We start from the raw sequence: 22,294 nt of genomic DNA on the forward strand, positions 1-22,294 counted from the left end.
ATGATTACTGTTTTGCGCCGCATTTAAAAGCAGATTGTGGCGCAGGCGATCTTTCCTGCGACTTTCATGTGAAAGAAATCAGGGGTGTGTCGACGGATGATCTGACGGATTCCGACAACACGTGGGATTTAACATTCAAAATTGTGTCGCAAGCCATGCACTTACATGCATCAGGAAGAAGAAGGTGAACTCCAGCGGACCTGAGCGGGGAAACGACACATGCAGGATATCGGGCGCTTGATCTTAGTGAATCCCGGCAGCTCCGAATCCTCGTAAGACAACACACCTCAGGGATCGCAACGGGACGGGTAAGTAAATCTGCCCCATAGTCATTTTTGGTAATATATCAAATATATACTTGCAAAACTAAGGGGACAAACAAAAGAGAGTGTTGATCTATTGCTGCATTGTTACTATGCAGATGTATTGATCGGGGATTGTTTCCATAATTGCTTCAGTTTCCATTTTAAGTGCATTTGAGGGAGATAAAAATGAGTTTAATGGGAATTATTTAAAGGCGTCATTTACTATATGTTACAGACTGTGATTACCTGTTTGAGACACCCATGAGATGCGGTAACCTGTGGCTCCTCGGACCCCTCTCCATGTGGCCGTCATACTCTGGGAGGTCACATCCTGGATGTTGAGGTCAGTGATACCTTCTAATCGCTCTGTGGATGAGAAGATGATGTCATGTACACCGTACAGTGCTCCAGTACTGCCATCAGGTGCTCACGCTGTAAAATACACTGCATGAATGTTCTGATACTAAAGGATATATCAATGTATTGGCCTAGATGTATTAATATTGTGCGGAGTGCACCAGATTAATGAAGACCAACGCATCAGCGGATTTGCCAACGTAATGGTGCACTGTGTGAATGCGCACCAGAACTCCCCTTTAGGTGTACAGTAATGTGCGGTGCGACACAATACTGGCGGAAACACGTCATAAATACATGCACATGCACTTTGCACATGTATTCAGGGCCGACGTAAGGGGGGAAAAATGGAGATAGACATCTCCTATGTATTATCATATCTATCTCCTATCTCTCTTCTACTGTATCTATCTCTCATATCTATGTATCTTCTGTCTATATATAATCTACTCTATATTTCTGCATCTATAAATCTATATATCATCTTTCATGTTTATCCTCCATCTCCCTATCATCCGTCTACTATATCATTCCCCTACAGCCCCATATTACAGATACTTACCTACTACTGTGTGTAAGTGGTGTTACTATAGTCCAGGGCTAAAGGAGCCTCTTAGTGACTGTGACTGTTCATAGAATAGTTTTATTTTGGGGCCCCACTTTTACTTTTACCCAGGGCCCCACTTTGTATATAACCAGCCCTGGATGAATACTGGTCCAGACTGCTTAATAAAGGTGGACCATTGTGTTCTGTGCTCCATTATTACCATACAGTATATACAGTATATAAAGGTATACAGTAACTGCAATACTAACATACAGGGGTCTAATACAGTGCTTCCGTCCTGCTGTATAGGTAATATACCAAATAACTGTGCTTAAATACTGTCAAAAAGTGTTTAAATAGCGATATACAATACTAAAATACCAACATGCAGTACTCAAATAGAAGTAAGCAATGCTCAGATACTGCGAAAGAGTATTCAAATATGCTGTGCTCAAATGGCGCCATATATTGCACTGTTACCGCCATATAGAGCTAAAGGACCAGCAGAAAATACTTCCAAACATTATTGGAGTAACAATGTGCACAAATGCCACCATAATGGCCCACATTTATTAAAGGGAACCTGTCACCACATTTTCACAAATACAGCTAGTGACGGGTTCCTACAGAGCCCTAGTAACTAACTGACACCCTGCTTTTAGCTAAAAATTGTTTCCCTTATATTGCCATAAAATCAACTTTATGTTATATTATCTGGCACCAGATGGGGCGTGTCCTACTCAGCAAGCCCCTCCCATCGACACCTCCCCATGTCTCTCCTCAGCATGTCATGTGACCAGAGTGACATCATCACAGGTTCTTTAGTTTCCTTACATTAGAAAACTGTACACCGTGCATATATCTGATAACATGAAATCCCAGCAGCCTCCATGGAATTCTACTCCTTCCCATCCTCTATTCAATTCTACTCCTCCCCATCCTCTATTCAATTCTACTCCTCCCCATCCTTGATGGATTTCTACTCCTCCCCATCCTCTATGTAGGCTGCAGTGATTTCATGTGATCAGATACATACATGGGTTAGACGTTTCAATGCAGTTAAAGTGCAGGTAAATTTTAATCTGACACATCAGGTAAGTTGCATATAAGTTTACAAAATCATTTTTGTAACATTGCAGCCATATAAAAAGGAACAATTTTCGTGTGCGGTCACACGGTGAATGCAGTTTAGGCATTTTGGGAGTGCGCATGTCACTCCGCGGGTAGTATATGTGCCCCCTTATCTGATACTCACGTGTCCGGCCAGTGATGGTAACCGGTGTGCCAGTCTGCCGCTGGTATTGAGGGTAGAGCACCAGTATATACTCAGTATCAGAGCGAAGGTCTCCAAGCGTGTCCGATAATGCGCTCCCACTCAGCGTTTTCTCTCCAGTCTTTGCATCTCCTGCAGGTTAATAGAGCATGATGAGGGTGATAGTCCCATAATAAATCCTCTCTGGATGAGTCATAGGATTTTTTGTTTCTACTGCCTTAAGGGGGGAGAGAATTCTCTAATTGCTGTAGAAGCTCCACAGGGCGTGGGGTGCAGCGGGGACACAAGACACAAGCGTCAGACATGTACAGGTACGTCCCAGGACGAGGCTGGAGCCCATCCAGCTGCACCGGGAGCCTTTAATATCAGGCATCAAAAATTCCTTAAAGGACCCAAACACCGTTATCAGAGAATCAAATGTTGTAACATTGTAAGCAAATTAAGGAGATCAAAGAGGCCACAGGAGGATCTGGCATCAACATAGACCCAAGGGAAGGGGGGACAGTGTCTATTATGTAACATTATGTAACATGTTGTTATATCATTCTGTCTAGGCTGAGAAAGATGAACTCTGACCTTTGCTTAAAGGGATTGGCAAACCATATTAGATCATAGTACTCCAACCTCTGACTAGTAGGGAGAGTAACGACAAAGGAATCTCAACCTCTGGAGGACCCAACACATCTGTGCATGTAATACTTCTTTTCTCCAGCGGAGGTGCTGCAGGGAAATTGCTACTAATTTCCCCGATTGGTTACAGATGGTTGTGTCTGATCAGACCTGTGCATAACCATGCTCCCATAGGTTACAGGGTCTTGGGTGGATGACAACCACTGATCCAACCACAAAACTAGGTTAAGGAGCTGGTTACTTGGCCGCTGCCTTTCCAGCTGTGGTAGTACTACAACTCCCAGCATGCCAAGCCTACTAGTAAAGTGACACCTACCTCTAGTAGAATAGGTAAGTCTGTATCCTGAAGGCGGTTCTCTTCCCGAAACGCTCCACGCTAATCTCAGGAAGGAGGGGCCGGCCTCTGTCACCCGGAAGTTGGTTATTCCAAGGGCGCTTACTATAAAAGATAACATTATGGATTAAATAACAAAAAAGTTAAGTTTTTAGTTCCAGGCCAGAAACTTTTAATGGTCATTAACTTTTCAACCAACTCTCTATAGCTCCCTGATCTGGTGACTTATACTATACTATTACTTATACTATTATACTACTTGTAGCCATTATGTCATTATAAGTATTCCATCCTGATAAACCAGGGACAGTACTTATAGATCCAGGCACCAGGACTGTGGTATCTCCTTATATTTGTTATCCATGGCCTCCTTCCTTCTAAAATCAACTTTTAAAATTGTGCTAATGAGCCTGAAGGCCTATTAGGGCAGTTCCCAGAGTCCCTCCATGCTGCAGATTCACAGGCTGTCACATTATCCCCCCTATCACTGCTCCCTCAGCACTTCCCCCTACCTCTGCCTGCTGTAATTCTTGCACATTAGGAGGGGGAAAGTGCTCCTGCACAGTTTAGCAGCTTGTGAAACTGCAGCAGGGAGGGGCTTTGGTAACACTTCCCCCCCTTCCCTTCCCTTACACTGCACACAGAAAGTAGAGGAGAATCTGCTCCATAATCTCTCACTCAGAAGCATCAGCAGGATCATATAGAGCATTATAGAGAAGTACTGACCTATACTGATGGGAATAAAGCACTTTGGAGTAATAAAAGAAGTAGTATTATCTCCAGCAGCCTCCGTCTGTGCTGCGCCTCTCCTGTACCACTCGCTCCTCCTCCTCCAGCCTTCTCCATAGACTGCAATGCAGTAATGTGTAATGCCACCTGAGACCCCTGTAATCTGTGGTCTTTCTTAAAAGACAGGAACAGGAAGGAGGGGAGCAGCCTGATACATTGTATCACCAATAGGTTTCTTATATTCCCCTGTGTTCACGCAGTTTTATGAAAAGTGATTGACCATTTAGTGATACGTCCCTATCCGTTATGTGAATATCTTACAAGTTTTATCCCGACCGGAGACAGAAGCTCCAATGCTGTTGGCATATAAAGCAGTGACCGTAACCGAGTACTCAGTGCCGGGCCGGAGGCTTTGTAGGGGGGTAGATGTCTGAGCGGAGGTCAGGCTGATCTGTGAATACATGTACAAAAGATTACAGAATTATAACAGTTTTATAGTAGTTACATTCCTGTACATAGGGAGCAGTATTATAGCAGTTATATTCTTGTACATAGGGGGCAGTATTATAGTAGTTATATTCCTGTACATAGGAGGCAGTATTATAGTAGTTATATTCCTGTACATAGGGGGCAGTATTATAGTAGTTATATTCTTGTACATAGGGGGCAGTATTATAGTAGTTATATTCCTGTACATAGGGAGCAGTATTATAGCAGTTATATTCTTGTACATAGGGGGCAGTATTATAGTAGTTATATTCCTGTACATAGGGGCGGTATTATAGTAGTTATATTCTTGTACATAGGGGGCAGTATTATAGTAGTTATATTCTTGTACATAGGGGGCAGTATTATAGTAGTTATATTCTTGTACATAGGGGGCAGTATTATAGTAGTTATATTCCTGTACAGAGGGCAGTATTATAGTAGTTATATTCTTGTACATAGGGGGCAGTATTATAGTAGTTATATTCTTGTACATAGGGGGCAGTATTATAGTAGTTATATTCTTGTACATAGGGGGCATTATTATAGTAGTTATATTCTTGTACATAGGGGGCAGTATTATAGTAGTTATATTCTTGTACATAGGGGCAGTATTATAGTAGTTATATTCATGTACATAGGAGGCAGTATTATAGTAGTTATATTCTTGTACATAGGGGCAGTATTATAGTAGTTATATTCTTGTACATAGGGGCAGTATTATAGTAGTTATATTCTTGTACATAGGGGGCAGTATTATAGTAGTTATATTCTTGTACATAGGGGGCAGTATTATAGTAGTTATATTCTTGTACATAGGGGGCAGTATTATAGTAGTTATATTCTTGTACATAGGGGGTAGTATTATAGTAGTTATATTCCTGTACATAGAGGGCAGTATTATAGTAGTTATATTCCTGTACATAGAGGGCAGTATTATAGTAGTTATATTCTTGTACATAGGGGCAGTATTATAGTAGTTATATTCTTGTACATAGGGGCAGTATTATAATAGGTATATAAACACCCTTAACATTGGCAGCAGCTAATCACTGTCTGCTCCCGATATTCGCTTCTTTTCCCACTTTCAAGTGGAACCGGACAAAGTATCCCAGTGTATATAGTGGAATATACCCATCAGATACATCAAGAATCCGTCCAACCTATCCTTACAATGGAGGTCTAATGTCAAGATACCTCATACCTCTCTCAGCTCCAGTGGGATTTGCTGTCCTAAACCCGTCAGGGGACCATAAACAATTTTATATCCAGTGACTGGTCCTGTGGCCGCCGTCCATCGTATCCTCATGGAGTCTGTTGACTGGTCAGAGAAAACCAGGTTGGAGGGTCCAGTGTAAGTGTCTGAGGCTACAATGAAAAGACTCCATGTATTACCGGAGCCGGATCTCCTTATCTCACTAGTTGTAAGTCACACAATCGTCTCTGCTACATCTCCAGTGATGTGTGATAGGTTGACTTACTGGTCTCGGGGACGAAGACTCCTCCGGTAGTAACACAGACTTTCCGGGACACCAGGGGAAGGAGTGTCCCCAGAATCTTGAAGTCATTGACATAGAAGAAGAAGTCGTCGGTGGGAGCGGAGGCCACTCTGGTCAGCTCCCGGGGGTCCGCGTTCTTTATACCTGAAGAAGATATTACATAGTGGGTCACAGTGTGAAATCCTGGTCCACCTTCCACTTACCAAGCGCCATTCCCAGTACCAGGGTCCTCCGATGGGTCACAGCAGATTTTACCCCCCTCTGGTACCAGAGTCCAGCTGTGACTACTACATCCGCCACCTCTATACCTACACCCTCACACACATTATGTATATATATACAGGCGGTCCCCTACTTAAGGACACCCGACTTACAGACAACCCATAGTTACAGACGGACCCCTCTGCCCACTGTGACCTCTGGTGAAGCTCTCTGGATGCTTTAAAATAGTCCCAGATTGCAATAATCAGCTTAAAATTGTCTGTAATGAAGCTTTATTGATAATTCTTGGTCCTATTACAGCAAAAAAATTTGAAACTCCAATTGTCACTGGGGGAAAAAAAAAAAGTGTCGGGAACTACAATGATAAAATATACAGTTTCGACTTACATACAAATTCAACTTAAGAACAAACCTACAGTCCCTATCTTGTATGTAACCCGGGGACTGCCTGTATATATTATCACTGCCTGGGACGTACCAACAGCAAATATCTTTATCCCTTGATTTTTCAGCCTCTGCGCTGCCTGGTCCACCTCATCCTGGGATTTTCCATCCGTTATTAAAATCACAACCTGGAAAATGCAAAACAATGTCAGTCACCTATACCGATCGCTGTACGGTGGTATTATTAGAGAATGTATAATAATAATAATAATTTTTTATTTATAAAGTTCACACCAATTACACAGTGCTGCACAGAACTTGTCACATCAGTCCCTGTCCCCAATGGGGCTCACAATCTAATCAACCACACCAGTTTTGGAGTGTGGGAGGAAACCGGAGGATCAGGAGGCAACCAACGCAGACACAGAGAGAATATACAAACTCTTTGCAGATGTTGACCCTGGGACTTGAACCCAGGTCCCCAGCGCTGAAAGGCTGTAATGCAAAGCACTGAGCCACCGTGCTGCCCCATGGGAGTAACGTTACCTCCCTCTCCCAGCATGGGTGGCCAGGGCATATATAATTAGCAGCCCATAGCGTCATCCAGTGCTCTTGCCTGCTTTTTATCCGTTTTTTTTTTAGGCGATCCCGGTGTGTCAAGCTTAAACAAGCTTAAAGAAGGCAGGCGCCCAGATCAAGATGAAGAGGAGGACAGGTGAGTATGTGTATTTTTTTTTTTTTTTTACTTTTATTGAGCGGTAGTAAATCTCCCATCAAAATCCATCTTGATAAACCAGGGACATTACTCATAGATCCGGGCACCGGAACTGTGTGAATCTTCTTATATTTGTTATCCATGGCCTTCTTCCTTCTAACATCAGCTTTTACAATTACGCTAACAAGGATGTTACTAGAGCCCCTCCGTGCTGCAGCTTTACAGGCTGTTACAATGTGCAGGAGCATTTCCGCTTCCCACTTTGTGCTGAAACTTCCTCTGCTGCAGTGAGATTACATCAAGCAGTGGGAGGGCTGAAGTGAAGAGGGAGCAGAAGTAGGAGACAGTGTAACAGCCTGAGAAGCTACAGCACGGATGGGCTCTAGTAACTGCCCCAGAGCCTTTCTGGCTCATTTGCATAATTATAAAAGTTGAATTTAGAAGGCAGGAGGTCATGGATAACAAATATAAGAAGATACCACAGTCCCAGTGCCTGGATCTATGAGTAATGTCCAGTGGATTATCAGGATGGATTCTGATGGTAGATTTCCTTTAAGTAGATGATATTTTGTTAATTTTTTTTGAGACACTGTATAGTAGCATTTTTTTTAGGAAATACATAATGGTTTTATGTACCTTATGGAGGTATTATTTAGGCATTATATATGTTGGTTTTATTTAGGCAATATATGTTTGTATTACGTAGCCGTATATGGTATAACTATAAAAGGCCTGTATGTCAGGATTATTTAGATCATGTTTCTTCATTATCTCAGAATGACATTTTTATATTATTGGACCCTCACAGACAATACTCTGACATGTATAGAGAATATAGGGATGGATAATTTGCTCATGTTCAGTAGAGAATATTTAGGAATTATTAATTTCATCAGTACAATCAGCTGCTCCCATTTAACTATACAACATAATGGGGGTCATTTACTAAGGGCCCGATTTGCGTTTTTTACCCGAATATTTCTGATTTGCGCCGATTTCCCCTGAATTGCCCCGGGATTTTGGCGCACGCGATCGGATTGTGGCGCATCGGCACCGGCATGCACGCGACGGAAATCGGGGGGCGTGGCCGAACAAAAACCCGACGGATTCGGAAAAACCGCCGCATTCAAAACAAAAAATGTGTTGGGGAGCTTGCACTTACCTTCACTCAGCCCGAGCCGGTGAACTCCAGTGCGTTCCGATGCTTTTCAGCGCAGCAGCGCCACCTGGTGGACGGCGGAGGAACTGCCCTAATAAATCCCGGCCGGACCCAAATCCACCGCAGAGAACGCGCCGCTGGATCGCGAATGGACCGGGTAAGTAAATCTGCCCCAATGTAATGAGTTCTTTGCTTTAGACAATCCCTACATGCTGTAATGTTTGGTACAATCCCTGCAGCGCCACCACAGGTGAAATGAAGTATTACACCGTGCAAATTGTAGCTTATGGGTCATGGATATAAAAGAGGCCAGGACAGGTTTTCACATTTGAGAAGCTCTTTGCAGCCGTTCTGCATCACGGAAGTGTAGACCTCCCCACTACAAACTCATTGTTCCCTAATAATTAATGGGACAACAGGAATTCTCACCCAGAGAACCCCTTTAAATGTTTCATCTATAATGATACAATATAACGAGTGTTTAGAATTTAGAATTTTTCTGACCTTAGGTATGTCAGGCCTCAGGATTGCCGGCCCAAAGAAGTTATCTGTGACATATCTCAGTCCGGCGCCGGTCCGCGTGTTCCCTCCCTTGTAGGCCAGGGTTCTTATGGCCTGAATCACCTGGGACCCATTAGGGTATCGAGAAAAATCGAACTCTGTTCTAAAAAAATAAATAAATTCAATTTATTTCAAACAATGAATAAGTACATTTAGAAGATGTGTAACAACTAGAGGGCTACAAGTCTTGTGTATAGAATCTGACTACGCAGGGCTTCTTTGTAGTCTGTTGCTATGGCGTTGCATAGGTCTGCTTTTTGTTTGTGTAACTTTGTGTAAGTTTTCTATAGGAAAATTTGTAACGTTACAATGTGCCCCCATACCCCCCCCCCCCCACCACCACCACCTTCTTCAGCCATGATGATGTAAGGCAGCTGCCTGCAGGGAGATCCTTCTCTGCCTCAGGGATGAGTGTAAAGCCATAAAATGAATTGATTACAAGTGACAGCCTGGGCCATAAATAACATTGCACTGTCCCTTTTACTCCTTTGGGCAATAAATACCAACATTGTGATCTGTAGAATTTGGGGGTAAAATATGTGTGACCCAATGGATACCTACAGCACCTCCCCGATCATAGAGCCCCCCTAGGCACCTGCCTGTTCTGCCTAACCCTTGTCCTGCCTTGTAATGGAGGTGATATACCATTGCATAGATAGGGTGTAGATAAGAAGACTCACCTCGGGTCATCACTGTACTGGACAACCCCAAACCGCACTCCGTCCTGACTGACCACATTTATAAAAGGGATGACCAATCCTTCCATAAAGGTCCTGATCATCCGGAAGTTCGCCCTTCCGATACTGGACGACCCATCGACTACAAATACAATATCTGAGTCGTATATGTTGTCGCATCTTGCTGCGGAGAAGAAGAGATAGCGATGAGGACGTTGTCCGGATTCCTGGGTGACAACAACAATACGTTCCACATGTACAATTGATTGGGTGTGAATGTATCAATTATGATGACCTTTAGCCACCACTAGGGGGAGCTAGAAGGAGTAAGTAATTTATATTTTGGACTGTTATTTTGAACATGTTTTGTTAACATAGTGCAAAGTGATTTCTACTAGGATCCTACAGAACTGTTAATGCAGCTTTGGCTGTGAGTAGAGAAGAAGCTATGTAAGTTGCTTTGCAGGGTCAGATTGCAGATTTTCCAATCTATTATCTGACGGATGACACTGTATATAGTTAATACATCTAGTACAGGCAGTCCCCTACTTAAGAACACTTGACTTACATACGACCCCTAGTTACAAACGGACCTCTGGATGTTGGTAATTTACTGTACTTTAGTCCCAGGTTACAATAAACATCTATAACAGTTATCACTGGTGTCTGTAATGAAGCTTTATTGTTAATCCTGATTCTTATGACAACCCAACATTTTTAAAATCCAATTGTCACAGAGACGAAAAAAAAAATTTGGCTGGGGTTACAGTGATAAAATATACAGTTCCGAGGTACATACAAATTCAACTTAAGAACAAACCTACAGAACCTATCCTGTACATAACCCGGGGACTGCCTGTATATACCTATAACTGAACATGGCTGTCAATCACAGGTCAATTCTTACTAATGGGACCATTGTTTTACCCAGGGGGGAGCAGGTTAAGGGTCCCAGAATAAAGGAGCGGACCCACCACATAATGGAAAGCCAAGGGGTGTCACATAAAAGTTACACAAACTTTTTCATGTAAAACTATTGTTGGTCTCCACTGTGAGAACTTGAGATGTTCTTGTAAATGATTTTGCAGAATCGACCGTGGGTGACGAAAACCACAAAAACTGACTGATAGGGACGAAAATTCACAAACTGGTGGAAAATTTCTCTGCCCGAGCCGAGAGGGGCCCCCGACAGAGGCTGCAGCAAATATCTCAACAGAACGGAAAGTCCAAGATAAAAACTTCAAAGTTTTAAGAGATATTTGTATTATTTATAGCCATGTGTTATATAATCTTACATTCTGCTATTTTGTATCAAAGCCAACCAGGAAAATACCTAAAATAATGGGGTCCTGCCCTAGTTGGTCCTATTACTTTTACTATATGGCAGGTAGACCCTGAGCCGGACTTCCCCCGTCCATAGGGAGGATGCATTGTTACTAAGCAAGGGGAGAACATCGACCCAAGAATTATGGAACAGGGAGGGAGGAAACAATCAGCATGGCCATTGGTTGTCCCATAGGACATGTAATTCAGGTCTGGACACTGATGGATTTTCAGCTACTTACCTTGCTGACTGGTGCCCCGTTCAGGGAATAATATTAGTGCATGCAATGCCACTAGGAGGGCAGCTGACCCTATCATCTTCTATTTCTGCAAGACATAATAAAACATACCATCAGGGAGATGTAGCAATAAATAATATCCGCAGCAGAACTCCATGCAAAGTCTACCAACTGAATGTATTTCTATGTGGAAACTATCAACAAGCGGGAAAAAAGCAACTATCAAAATCCATCATAAAAACCGAGGGATACCTACTCATAGACTCAGGCACCGTGGTAATTTTTTAAACTTTTAAAACCATTCTAATGCCCCTGAAAGCCTCAGGGGGTGTTACCAAAGCCCCTCAGTGCTGCAGATTCACAGGCTGTTACAATGAGCAGAACATGTCTCTCCCTCCTCCCTGTCAGCAGCAGGAAGTGCAGGGGGTAGGGAGACCTGCTGTGTTCATTGTAACAACCAGTGAAAAGACATCAGTGAGGGCTCCGATACCACCCCCAGGAGCCCTTCAGGCTCATTAGCATAATTATAAAAGTTAATTTTAGAAGGAAGGTGGCCATAAACTGTGTACATAAAATCTGAAACACTGAGATACAGAGTATTATAGAAAGTAGAATCCATGTGAGAATATATTATTATACCATTATAATACAAAGTAACATATTACAGGCGTATATAGCGAACCACAACCTGTTACTTTCTAACTGTTGTGAAACTACTACTTCCATCGTCCTTGTCAGCCAGATGGAGACAGTGTTGGTTGTAGTTGCGCAACAGTTAAACGCTTTAGGTCTGGGAATGCAGGAAAGGCAAATGTTTGCAAAATGTCCTGATGGAAATCTAAGAAAACTATTATCCCGCTAGGTAGGAAATTGAGAGCAGATTTACAGATTTACTTTAAATAACCAGAAGTTTCGTCCTGTACAGGAAGCAGCAGGATACATGATGAGTGCCGCTAATATAACACACCCGCTCCACACAATGACCACAGATTATCTCCTGATGCCACATGATAGAACTTTATCACATGTATAATGAGATGTAGCAGTGCTAAGCGTGCGCGCTCAGGGTGCTGACGTGTGATGCCTCCATAAGAGGTCACATAATAGGTTATAAACACAAAACGGATAGAAGGGCATAACACATAAATTCAAGATCTGACTACACCCTGGGTTTGTTTGGTGTCTGTAACTATTGAAACGCACATTTATAAAATAAAACATCTACTATTTTGCATAAAAAGCTCCTTTGCAGACCAATGTATCTCCATAGTAACAGACTACAGATAAGCCAGTCAGATGCGTTGTGGTTCCATTCCAATAACTACTATATAAAGCAGGAAACATATGAAATACTTACCCGGTCCTGTCACGAATCCGCGGCGCATTGTCCGACGAGGATTCGGGTCTGCCGGGATTCACTAAGGTCCGTGCGCCCAATATCCAGCAGGAGTTGCTGCTGTGCTGAGATCAACCGGAGTTCGCCTTCTTCGTCCCGGTGAGTGGTTGATCTTGGGACACAAATTCTTTTTTAAATTCCGTGTTTTTTCCGAATCCGTCGGGTTGTTCGATGGCCACGCCCCCAATTTCTGCCACGTGAAAGCCGGTGCCGATGCGCCACACTAAATGAGCCCCAATGTTACAAAGATTCGCAATCCCGCGTGCGTTCTCTGTGGAGGATTCGGGTCTTCTGGCGATTCACTATGGTCGAGTGCCCGATGTCCTCTAGATGTCGCTGCTGCGCTGAAGTCCGTCGGAGTTCACTGGAGTTCACCGTCCGTTGCTGGGTGCAGGTAAGTGCGTGTCAAGCGACACATTTTTGTTTCCGAATCCGTCGGGTTTTCTGACAGCCACGCCGATTTCTGTCGCGTGCATCCCGGCGCTGATGCGCCACAATCCGATCGCGTGCGCCAAAAACCTGGGGCAATTCGGTAGTTTTCGGGAAACCCGACGAAACAGAGCGATTTGGGCCCTTAGTAAATGACCCCCAATATGTATACAATTAAAAAAAAATCTAGTATTTTGCATATGCAGCAACTTTTCAGTCCAGTAAATCTCCTTAGTAACAGACTACAAACAAACCTTGTGTAGTCAGAGAATTTGTGGCTTCATTCCATTATTCAAGATTTCTGTTGGATACATTTCATGACCCATACACCTTTGTGAGTAGAATAGGTAGTACTTATTGGGGGCGCAGAGGTAGCAATTTCTGTTGGGCTCTGGAACCTTGCAGTAGGGTCCAGGAATCATAAAATCGTTCTTCTGGATAGGTTGACATACAAAGTATATGATAAAGCCAAAAACCTGCAGTGCAGAAGATTATAATAATAGTTCTTTATTTATATAGCGCACACAGATTACGCAGCGCTGTACAGAACTTGCCAAATTTGTCCCTGTCCCCAATGGGTTTCACAATCTAATCAACCTACCAGTATGTTTTGGAGTGTGGGAGGAAACCGGAAGACCTGGAGGAAACCCACACAAACACGGAGAGAACATACAAACTCTTTGCAGACGTTGACCTAGGTGGGATTCGAACCCAGGTCCCCAGCGCAGCAAGGGCTGCAACAGCAAGAAGTATGAGAAAAATGTATGGAACAGCATTGGATCAGACTACAGCAGGGATTGTTTGTAGTCTGTAACCATGGAAACACAAAGCTCTGCATAGAAGTTATATAGACCAAATTGATAGATTCTTATATGAACTCATTTCAAATTTCCTTTCCACTTTTATATAACTTTCCATATATTTTCATGCGAAGTAATGAGTCACATCAACATCCCTCATGTAAATATTTGTCGTCTATACAGAAGATCAGCACTTGGTTCTAAAAGAGGAAACTTGTGTATAAACAGAGATTTTTGGCGGAGGCCGCGGCTCGCTCAGACCTCCCTGGCCGCGCTGTGATGTGGTTGCCGTCCATTAGCGCAGTATGATTAGCTAAGTGCAGTGTCAAGTGAAGGAGCTAATGGGCCACAGGAGCCTCGGGGCCTGTCAGCGTCCACAGCCCATCACGTGAGAAGCTCAAACACATCTTGACATTTGCTTTTTATCGGAATTCCTGGAATTTACCCAAATTTACTACATTCTACACGTGGCAGGAGCAGAGTATGGCCGCCTTACATCTGCCATTCCAGGTCCTGGCACACACATGTTGTATGTTAACCTCTTGCAAAGTTCCACAAATCACATGTGAAGGAAGCAATACATCTTTACGGTAAATTGTGCAACTATTGTAAGTTCTAAGAACTTCTTAAGGGGGTTCCAAAATGTAACAGGTGACAGCATATCCTTAAAGTGTGTCATCGTTGAGGCTCTCTTACTTTGGGGACAGCCACTAGAAAGCACAAACTTGATTTACTGGAAACAGCGCCACCTTCAAGTATTGGGTGTGTCTGGTACTGCACCTCATTGATCTGCAATACCAGCCTTAACACATACATGTTAGGGGCGCTGTGTTCAATCTGTGCCATAGAGTCCCTCCCATGATTAGTGGAGGTTCCAGCACGGGGTGACTGATGGCACGGGCTGTCCATGTGTCACTTTTCTTTGATGTGTGCCGCTTATATTCATCCTAATTGGCGCGGCTCGGTACATTGAGTAGGGACTTATCTACATCAGGGGGGCTTCTGCACAGGTGCTTGGCACTAAGGTGGTACCAATACGTCTGCTGGTGAGAACTTGCCCTTGATCTGTGTGACCTTGGTGATAGAGTGATGGAGGAGGCCTCCAATTTGGGGAACAACAAGAAGACAGATCCTCCTTAAAGTTATACATCCAAATCTGCTCCCTTTGAAGTCCTGATGGGTTTCCCCTCCTAAGACCGGAGGTACAAGCTACACGATCAGTCATACCCCCTCCATGACCTCATAATGGAGGAATTGCTGCTCCCCCTCCACATCTCCTTTGTGTTTCACGGCTTTGATGCTCTCGCTTTATGTCTTTTTCTCTGAAACATATCAACAAGGGCTTCACAGATGGTATTAGGTCAGACACCTGCGGACTCATTACAGGAAGGTTTTACACTTAGATGTACCCTAAAACGGGAGGACAGTTCCAAATATAATGACACCTGCCCCATCCAGGCTGCTACATCAGTGATCACTTCCTGCATTGGGGAAGGGTGGGACAGGGTGACAGTATGTAAAACCAGACTGCAGAGGTGCCAGGGTACTCCCTCTGGCTCATTAGCATAATTATAATAGTTGATTGTAGAAGAAAGGAGGCCATGCATAACAAATATAAGAAGATTATCACAGTCCTGGTGCCTGGATCTATGAGTAATGTCCCTGGTTTGATGGATTTTGATGGTAGATTCCTTTAAATAAGCCAGTAGGAGAATTTTCACTCAATGAAGACCCAGTAGAATCATGTTTATTTAATGATGTCCTAATACACATGAAGATCTGGTAGAAACAAGTCCAGTAGATAACCTGGTAGACACCTGTCTAATCTGTGATGATCCAATAGAACCTGTCTATTCCATAATGATCCATTAGAAGCATGTCCTCTTCATAATGACTCAGTAGATATTTACCCACCACATGATGAGCCAGTAGACACATGTCCAATCTATGATAACCTAGAAATGTTTGCGTTGGTTTCCTCCGGGTCCTCCGGTTTCCTCCCACACTCCAAAACATACAGGTAGGTTGATTAGATTGTGAGCCCCATTGGGGACAGGAACTGATTTGGCAAACTCTGTGCAGCGCTGTGTAATCTGTGTGCGCTATATAAATGAAGAATTATTATTATTTGACACCTGTCTAATCTGTGCTGATGCAGTAGAACCTGTCTATTCCATAATGATCCAGTAGAAGCATGTCCTCTCCATAATGACTCAGTAGAAATGTACCCACCACATGATGAGCCAGTAGACACATGTCCAATCTATGATAACCTAGTAATGTTTGCGTTGGTTTCCTCCGGGTCCTCCGGTTTCCTCCCATACTCCTAAACATACTGGTAGGTGATTAGATTGTGAGCCCCATTGGGGACAGGGACTAATGTAACAAGCTCTGTGCAGCGCTACGTAATCTGTGTGCGCTGTATAAATGAAGAATTATTATTATTTGACACCTGTCTAATCTGTGCTGATCCAGTAGAACCTGTCTATTCCATAACGATCCAGCAGAAGCACGTCCTCTTCATAATGACTCAGTAGACCATGTACCCACCACATTATGAGCCAGTAGACACATGTCTATTCTATGACGATCCAGTAGACAATAGTCCATTTAGTTGTGATCCAATAGATATAAGTCCATCCCATGATGACTCAGTAGACAAATGTCCATTCCATGAAGACCCTGTAGTTATGTCACAGTAGGATCATGTCTCATTCTGTGGCCTCAGTGACCCGAAAACTTACTTTGAACACTTGTATCTACGGTAGACACACGCTCATTCTATGATGACCCAGTAGATGTGTCCATTCCATGAAGAGCCAGTAGATATATGCCTATTGCCTAATCACAATATAATACCAAGTCTACTCTTAAGTGACCCAGAAGCCAACTGTGTGCTCCCCGGGACACAAACCAGGATCATTGGTTACTGCCTGGTGACCACGAATGATCATCTCAATTCTATGGTGACTCAACAGGTTCCACGCCAGGTGATCACTTGTAGCCACGTAGTGGGATCAAGTTTATTATGTGACTTAAAATTTACATACAATAAAGTGTCCAAGAAAGATTCCATTTCCCTCGAGCAAGCAGAGATCTATTAGAAGCTTAACCCATTCACCCCTGTCTGTTCATCCAGTAAACTTGGTATAATACAAGTTCCTATTTGTCACCCACAGCCTCGGCAGCGCTCCAGAAAACATCTGTTTTACTGACAGCCGGGGGATGACGTGCAAGACCGAGGGAACAGCTCAGGAAATCTAAAAACCATCCATGTACAGCAGCGCCTGCTAAATCCATCAGTGAGACCCCAGCAATGGGGCCTGCAATGATTATCTGGGTAAAGTTAAATTTAGATCAGTCCAAAATTTAAAGTGCGACTAAAGTGCAATAAAAGTCCCAAGTGATACAAATTGTAACATTTGTTTTGAAATAATATCTGCTTCTCGAATAGCATGGTGACAGTCAAGATAGCACTACCTAAGAGAGGTATCAATGCAGAATAGTGAGTGCAGCTCTGGGGTATAATGCAGGATGTAACTCAGGATCAGTACAGGATAAGTAATGTCATGTATGTACACAGTGACTGCACCAGCAGCAGAATAGTGAGTGCAGCTCTGGAGTATAATACAGGATGTAACTCAGGATCAGTACAGGATAAGTAATGTCATTTATGTACACAGTGACTGCACCAGCAGCAGAATAGTGAGTGCAGCTCTGGAGTATAATACAGGATGTAACTCAGGATCAGTACAGGATAAGTAATGTCATGTATGTACACAGTGAATGCACCAGCAGCAGAATAGTGAGTGCAGCTCTGGAGTATAATACAGGATGTAACTCAGGATCAGTACAGGATAAGTAATGTCATGTATGTACACAGTGACTGCACCAGCAGCAGAATAGTGAGTGCAGCTCTGGAGTATAATACAGGATGTAACTCAGGATCAGTACAGGATAAGTAATGTCATGTATGTACACAGTGAATGCACCAGCAGCAGAATAGTGAGTGCAGCTCTGGAGTATAATACAGGATGTATCTCAGGATCAGTACAGGGTAAGTAATGTCATGTATGTACACAGTGACTGCACCAGCAGCAGAATAGTGAGTGCAGCTCTGGAGTATAATACAGGATGTAACTCAGGATCAGTACAGGATAAGTAATGTCATGTATGTACACAGTGACTGCACCAGCAGCAGAATAGTGAGTGCAGCTCTGAGGTATAATACAGGATGTAACTCAGGATCAGTACAGGATAAGTAATGTCATGTATGTACACAATGACTGCACCAGCAGCAGAATAGTGAGTGCAGCTCTGGTGTATATTACAGGATGTAACTCAGGATCAGTACAGGATAAGTAACGTCATGTATGTACACAGTGACCCACATTTATTAAGCAATTTGTGCCAGTATTGTGAACTGTTATATACATATGGGCAGGATGTGCACTGTTATATACACTCACCGGCCACTTTATTAGGTACACCTGTCCAACTGCTCGTTAACACTTAATTTCTAATCAGCCAATCACATGGCGGCAGTGCATTTAGGCATGTAGACATGGTCAAGACAATCTCCTGCAGTTCAAACCGAGCATCAGTATGGGGAAGAAAGGTGATTTGTGGCCTTTGAACGTGGCATGGTTGTTGGTGCCAGAAGGGCTGGTCTGAGTATTTCACAAACTGCTGATCTACTGGGATTTTCACGCACAACCATCTCTAGGGTTTACAGAGAATGGTCCAAAAAAGAAAAAACATCCAGTGAGCGGCAGTTCTGTGGGCGGAAATGCCTTGTTGATGCCAGAGGTCAGAGGAGAATGGGCAGACTGGTTCGAGCTGATAGAAAGGCAACAGTGACTCAAATCGCCACCCGTTACAACCAAGGTAGGCAGAAGAGCATCTCTGAATGCACAGTACGTCCAACTCTGAGGCAGATGGGCTACAGCAGCAGAAGACCATACCGGGTGCCACTCCTTTCAGCTAAGAACAGGAAACTGAGGCTACAATTTGCACAAGCTCATCGAAATTGGACAGTAGAAGATTGGAAAAACGTTGCCTGGTCTGATGAGTCTCGATTTCTGCTGCGACATTCGGATGGTAGGGTCAGAATTTGGCGTCAACAACATGAAAGCATGGATCCATCCTGCCTTGTATCAGCGGGTCAGGCTGGTGGTGGTGGTGTCATGGATCCATCCTGCCTTGTATCAGCGGCTCAGGCTGGTGGTGGTGTCATGGATCCATCCTGCCTTGTATCAGCGGCTCAGGCTGGTGGTGGTGGTGTCATGATGTCTTTGGGCCCCTTGGTACAACGCCACAGCCTACCTGAGTATTGTTGCTGACCATGTCCATCCCTTTATGAGCACAGTGTACCCTGTAACATCTGATGGCTACTTTCAGCAGGATAATGCGCCATGTCATAAAGCTGGAATCATCTCAGACTGGTTTCTTGAACATGACAATGAGGTCACTGGACACAAATGGCCTCCACAGTCACCAGATCTCAATCCAATAGAGCATCTTTGGGATGTGGTGGAACGGGAGATTCGCATCATGGATGTGCAGCCGACAAATCTGCGGCAACTGTGTGATGCCATCATGTCAATATGGAGCAAAATCTCTGAGGAGCTTCCAGCACCTTGTTGTATCTATGCCACGAAGAATTGAGGCAGTTCTGAAGGCAAAAGGGGGTCCAACCCGTTACTAGCATGGTGTACCTAATAAAGTGGCCGGTGAGTGTACATATGTGCAGGATGTGCACGGTTATATACATATGTGCAGGATGTGCACTGTTATATACATATGTGCTGTACGTGCACTGTTATATACATATGTGCAGGATGTGCACTGTTATATACATATGTGCAGGATGTGCACTGTTCTATACATATGTGCTGTACGTGCACTGTCATATATATATATACGTGCAGGATGTGCACTATTATATGCATATGTGCTGTACGTGCACTGTCATATACATATGTGCAGGATGTGCACTGTTATATACATATTATTATGTATAATGTGCAGCATAATATGTATATAATGGTGCACATTCTCCATTATTTAGCATGTCAGGTCAGATGCCGGGGCCCCCTGACACTGTGGGTCCCATAGCAGCTGCTTCCCATGTAGTTACGCCCCTGCGTGACATATCTAACCCAAATCTATACAGCATCTTAGCATTTGATTATAGTGCGCTGCAGCTTCCTCTGTATAACAGATCCGGGCAGGATATTCGGTAGGACATCTGTTTGCTCAGCGCTATAATCCTTACCTGGATAGGTGTGTCTCATGCTGTAATGTGTAGCCCGGGGCAGGGAGGGCTCCACCCATCATCAGACACACTACATGCTTGCAGGCTACACATTATCATACTTTAACTCTCTTATTACTAACATGTTAGCTATTAATAGCTATAACCAGTTGTTGGTTACATCACTCTCTACCTGGCTTGCAGGTAATCTTCCAATTCAGACATTTCTTAAAGGGCAACATATGAAAAAGATACATTCATTAAAGGGTTAATCCACTTTAATTAAAAAGTTAAGCTGAATAGGCAAAGCTCTACTGGGTCCATTGCTTGTGTATGAAGTTGTAGTCTATAATACATGGCTATTTAGATTTTGCAAAACTACAACTCCCAGCATGCTTGGTCCATCTGTAGGCTAATGAAAGAATATACATGTTATATCAGTCTCCACGTCCTCACCCCTCAAGACTAGAGCCCCCCCCCCCTTCAACTTTCTATGAAACCTTCTACACTTGTATGTTTTTCATAGGACAAAGGGAAGAAACAAAAAGAGGAATGTAACCCTGCGGACTCCAAAAGATGGAAGTTTAGACTTGTCAGGATAACCAGTGATCCCTCAATACACTGTGAATATTCTAGCAATCTATTTAATATGTATCTTGTATCTTGCTATCTATCTATCTATCTAAAAAGTAGAAGATCCAGAGCAGCACAGCTAGCGGTGGGTGCAGAAGCCGGTGATCCCTTGGCCAGGGTCTCCAATATAGGTTCAGTGAAGAGGCAGAAGCGACATTTCGGTGTACCGTTACACCTTTATCAAGAATGATAAAGGTGTAACAGTACACTGAAACATCGCTTTTTATGGAATAAAGCTTCACCCCTTTCACCACTACAAGGAGTGCTGCCTCTTCACTGAACCTATCTATCTATCTATCTATCTATCTATCTATCTATCTATCTATCTATCTATCTATCTATCTATCTATCTCCTATCTATCTCCTATCTATCTATCTATCTATCTATCTATCTATCTATCTATCTATCTCCTATCTATCTATCTATCTCCTATCTATCTATCTATCTATCTATCTCCTATCTATCTATCTATCTATCTATCTATCTATCTATCTATCTATCTATCTATCTATCTCCTATCTATCTCCTATCTATCTATCTATCTATCTATCTATCTATCTATCTCCTATCTATCTATCTATCTATCTATCTATCTATCTCCTATCTATCTATCTATCTATCTATCTATCTATCTATCTATCTATCTATCTATCTATCGATCTATCTCCTATCTATCTCCTATCTATTTATTTATCTATCTATCTCATATCTATCTATCTATCAATCTATCTTCTATCTCATATCTATCTATCTCATATCTATCTATCTTCTATCTATTATTTTATTTTTGTTGCTTTCTTGAATTTAGTCATTAAAGTCTCTTTTTGCGCAGGGTCCCCTCGCCCCCTCTTGACCGCACCCCACCCTGTCCCAGTGTTTCTTGCTTGGTCTGTAGAGCCACAGACTGAAGACTTTCCAGGCCCTTTGACATCCTGAGAGGCCGCTTCTGGTTCATTGTAAAGGCCACGGCTGGAGCTCTCAGAAGACGGTCATTGTGCAGCTGCCAGGGAGACATCTTCCCTCTATTGATGGCGGCAGCCACCTCTGCTCCCTCTTCCCATTCTCTCGCTCTAGTAACATGTGGGATTCCCACTGCTGAGACACAGAAATGCCACCTACAAGTCATTCCAAGGGGATTCTCCTAGAAACCAGAACTGGACGCACTCATAAAACTGATTTTTATGCTTTAGATTTTTTTTTTACTAATGATCATGACCCTTGTGACAGAAATTTGCGTAAAATGCTCTACTAATCTCTGTGTCAGTCTTTACTGTCATTGTGCCATTATATTCGTGATTCTGTGGGCTCAGAGTTGACTGTTGTAGAGTTTTACCCCCTT

At 43.2% G+C, this 22,294-nt stretch overlaps 1 protein-coding gene across 3 annotated transcripts in view; it reads right to left on the reverse strand.

Annotated features, from left to right (window-relative positions):
• COL7A1 (collagen type VII alpha 1 chain) overlaps positions 1–22,294 on the reverse strand; it is an 88,732-nt gene that overhangs the window by 63,044 nt on the left and 3,394 nt on the right. For all 3 annotated transcript variants that reach the window (XM_072129229.1, XM_072129228.1, XM_072129227.1), the window contains 10 exons: positions 11,444–11,528; positions 9,882–10,062; positions 9,145–9,304; positions 6,861–6,954; positions 6,143–6,304; positions 5,866–6,029; positions 4,497–4,626; positions 3,429–3,551; positions 2,465–2,614; positions 552–671 (listed from right to left, as the gene is read on the reverse strand). In XM_072129229.1, coding sequence (XP_071985330.1) covers positions 552–671; positions 2,465–2,614; positions 3,429–3,551; positions 4,497–4,626; positions 5,866–6,029; positions 6,143–6,304; positions 6,861–6,954; positions 9,145–9,304; positions 9,882–10,062; positions 11,444–11,519 — 1,360 coding nt within the window. In that variant the 5' untranslated portion in view covers positions 11,520–11,528. The remainder of the gene's footprint in view (positions 1–551; positions 672–2,464; positions 2,615–3,428; positions 3,552–4,496; positions 4,627–5,865; positions 6,030–6,142; positions 6,305–6,860; positions 6,955–9,144; positions 9,305–9,881; positions 10,063–11,443; positions 11,529–22,294) is intronic.

Source organism: Engystomops pustulosus, chromosome 10 (genome assembly GCF_040894005.1).
Source record: "Engystomops pustulosus chromosome 10, aEngPut4.maternal, whole genome shotgun sequence".
NCBI classification, from domain to species: domain Eukaryota; kingdom Metazoa; phylum Chordata; class Amphibia; order Anura; family Leptodactylidae; genus Engystomops; species Engystomops pustulosus.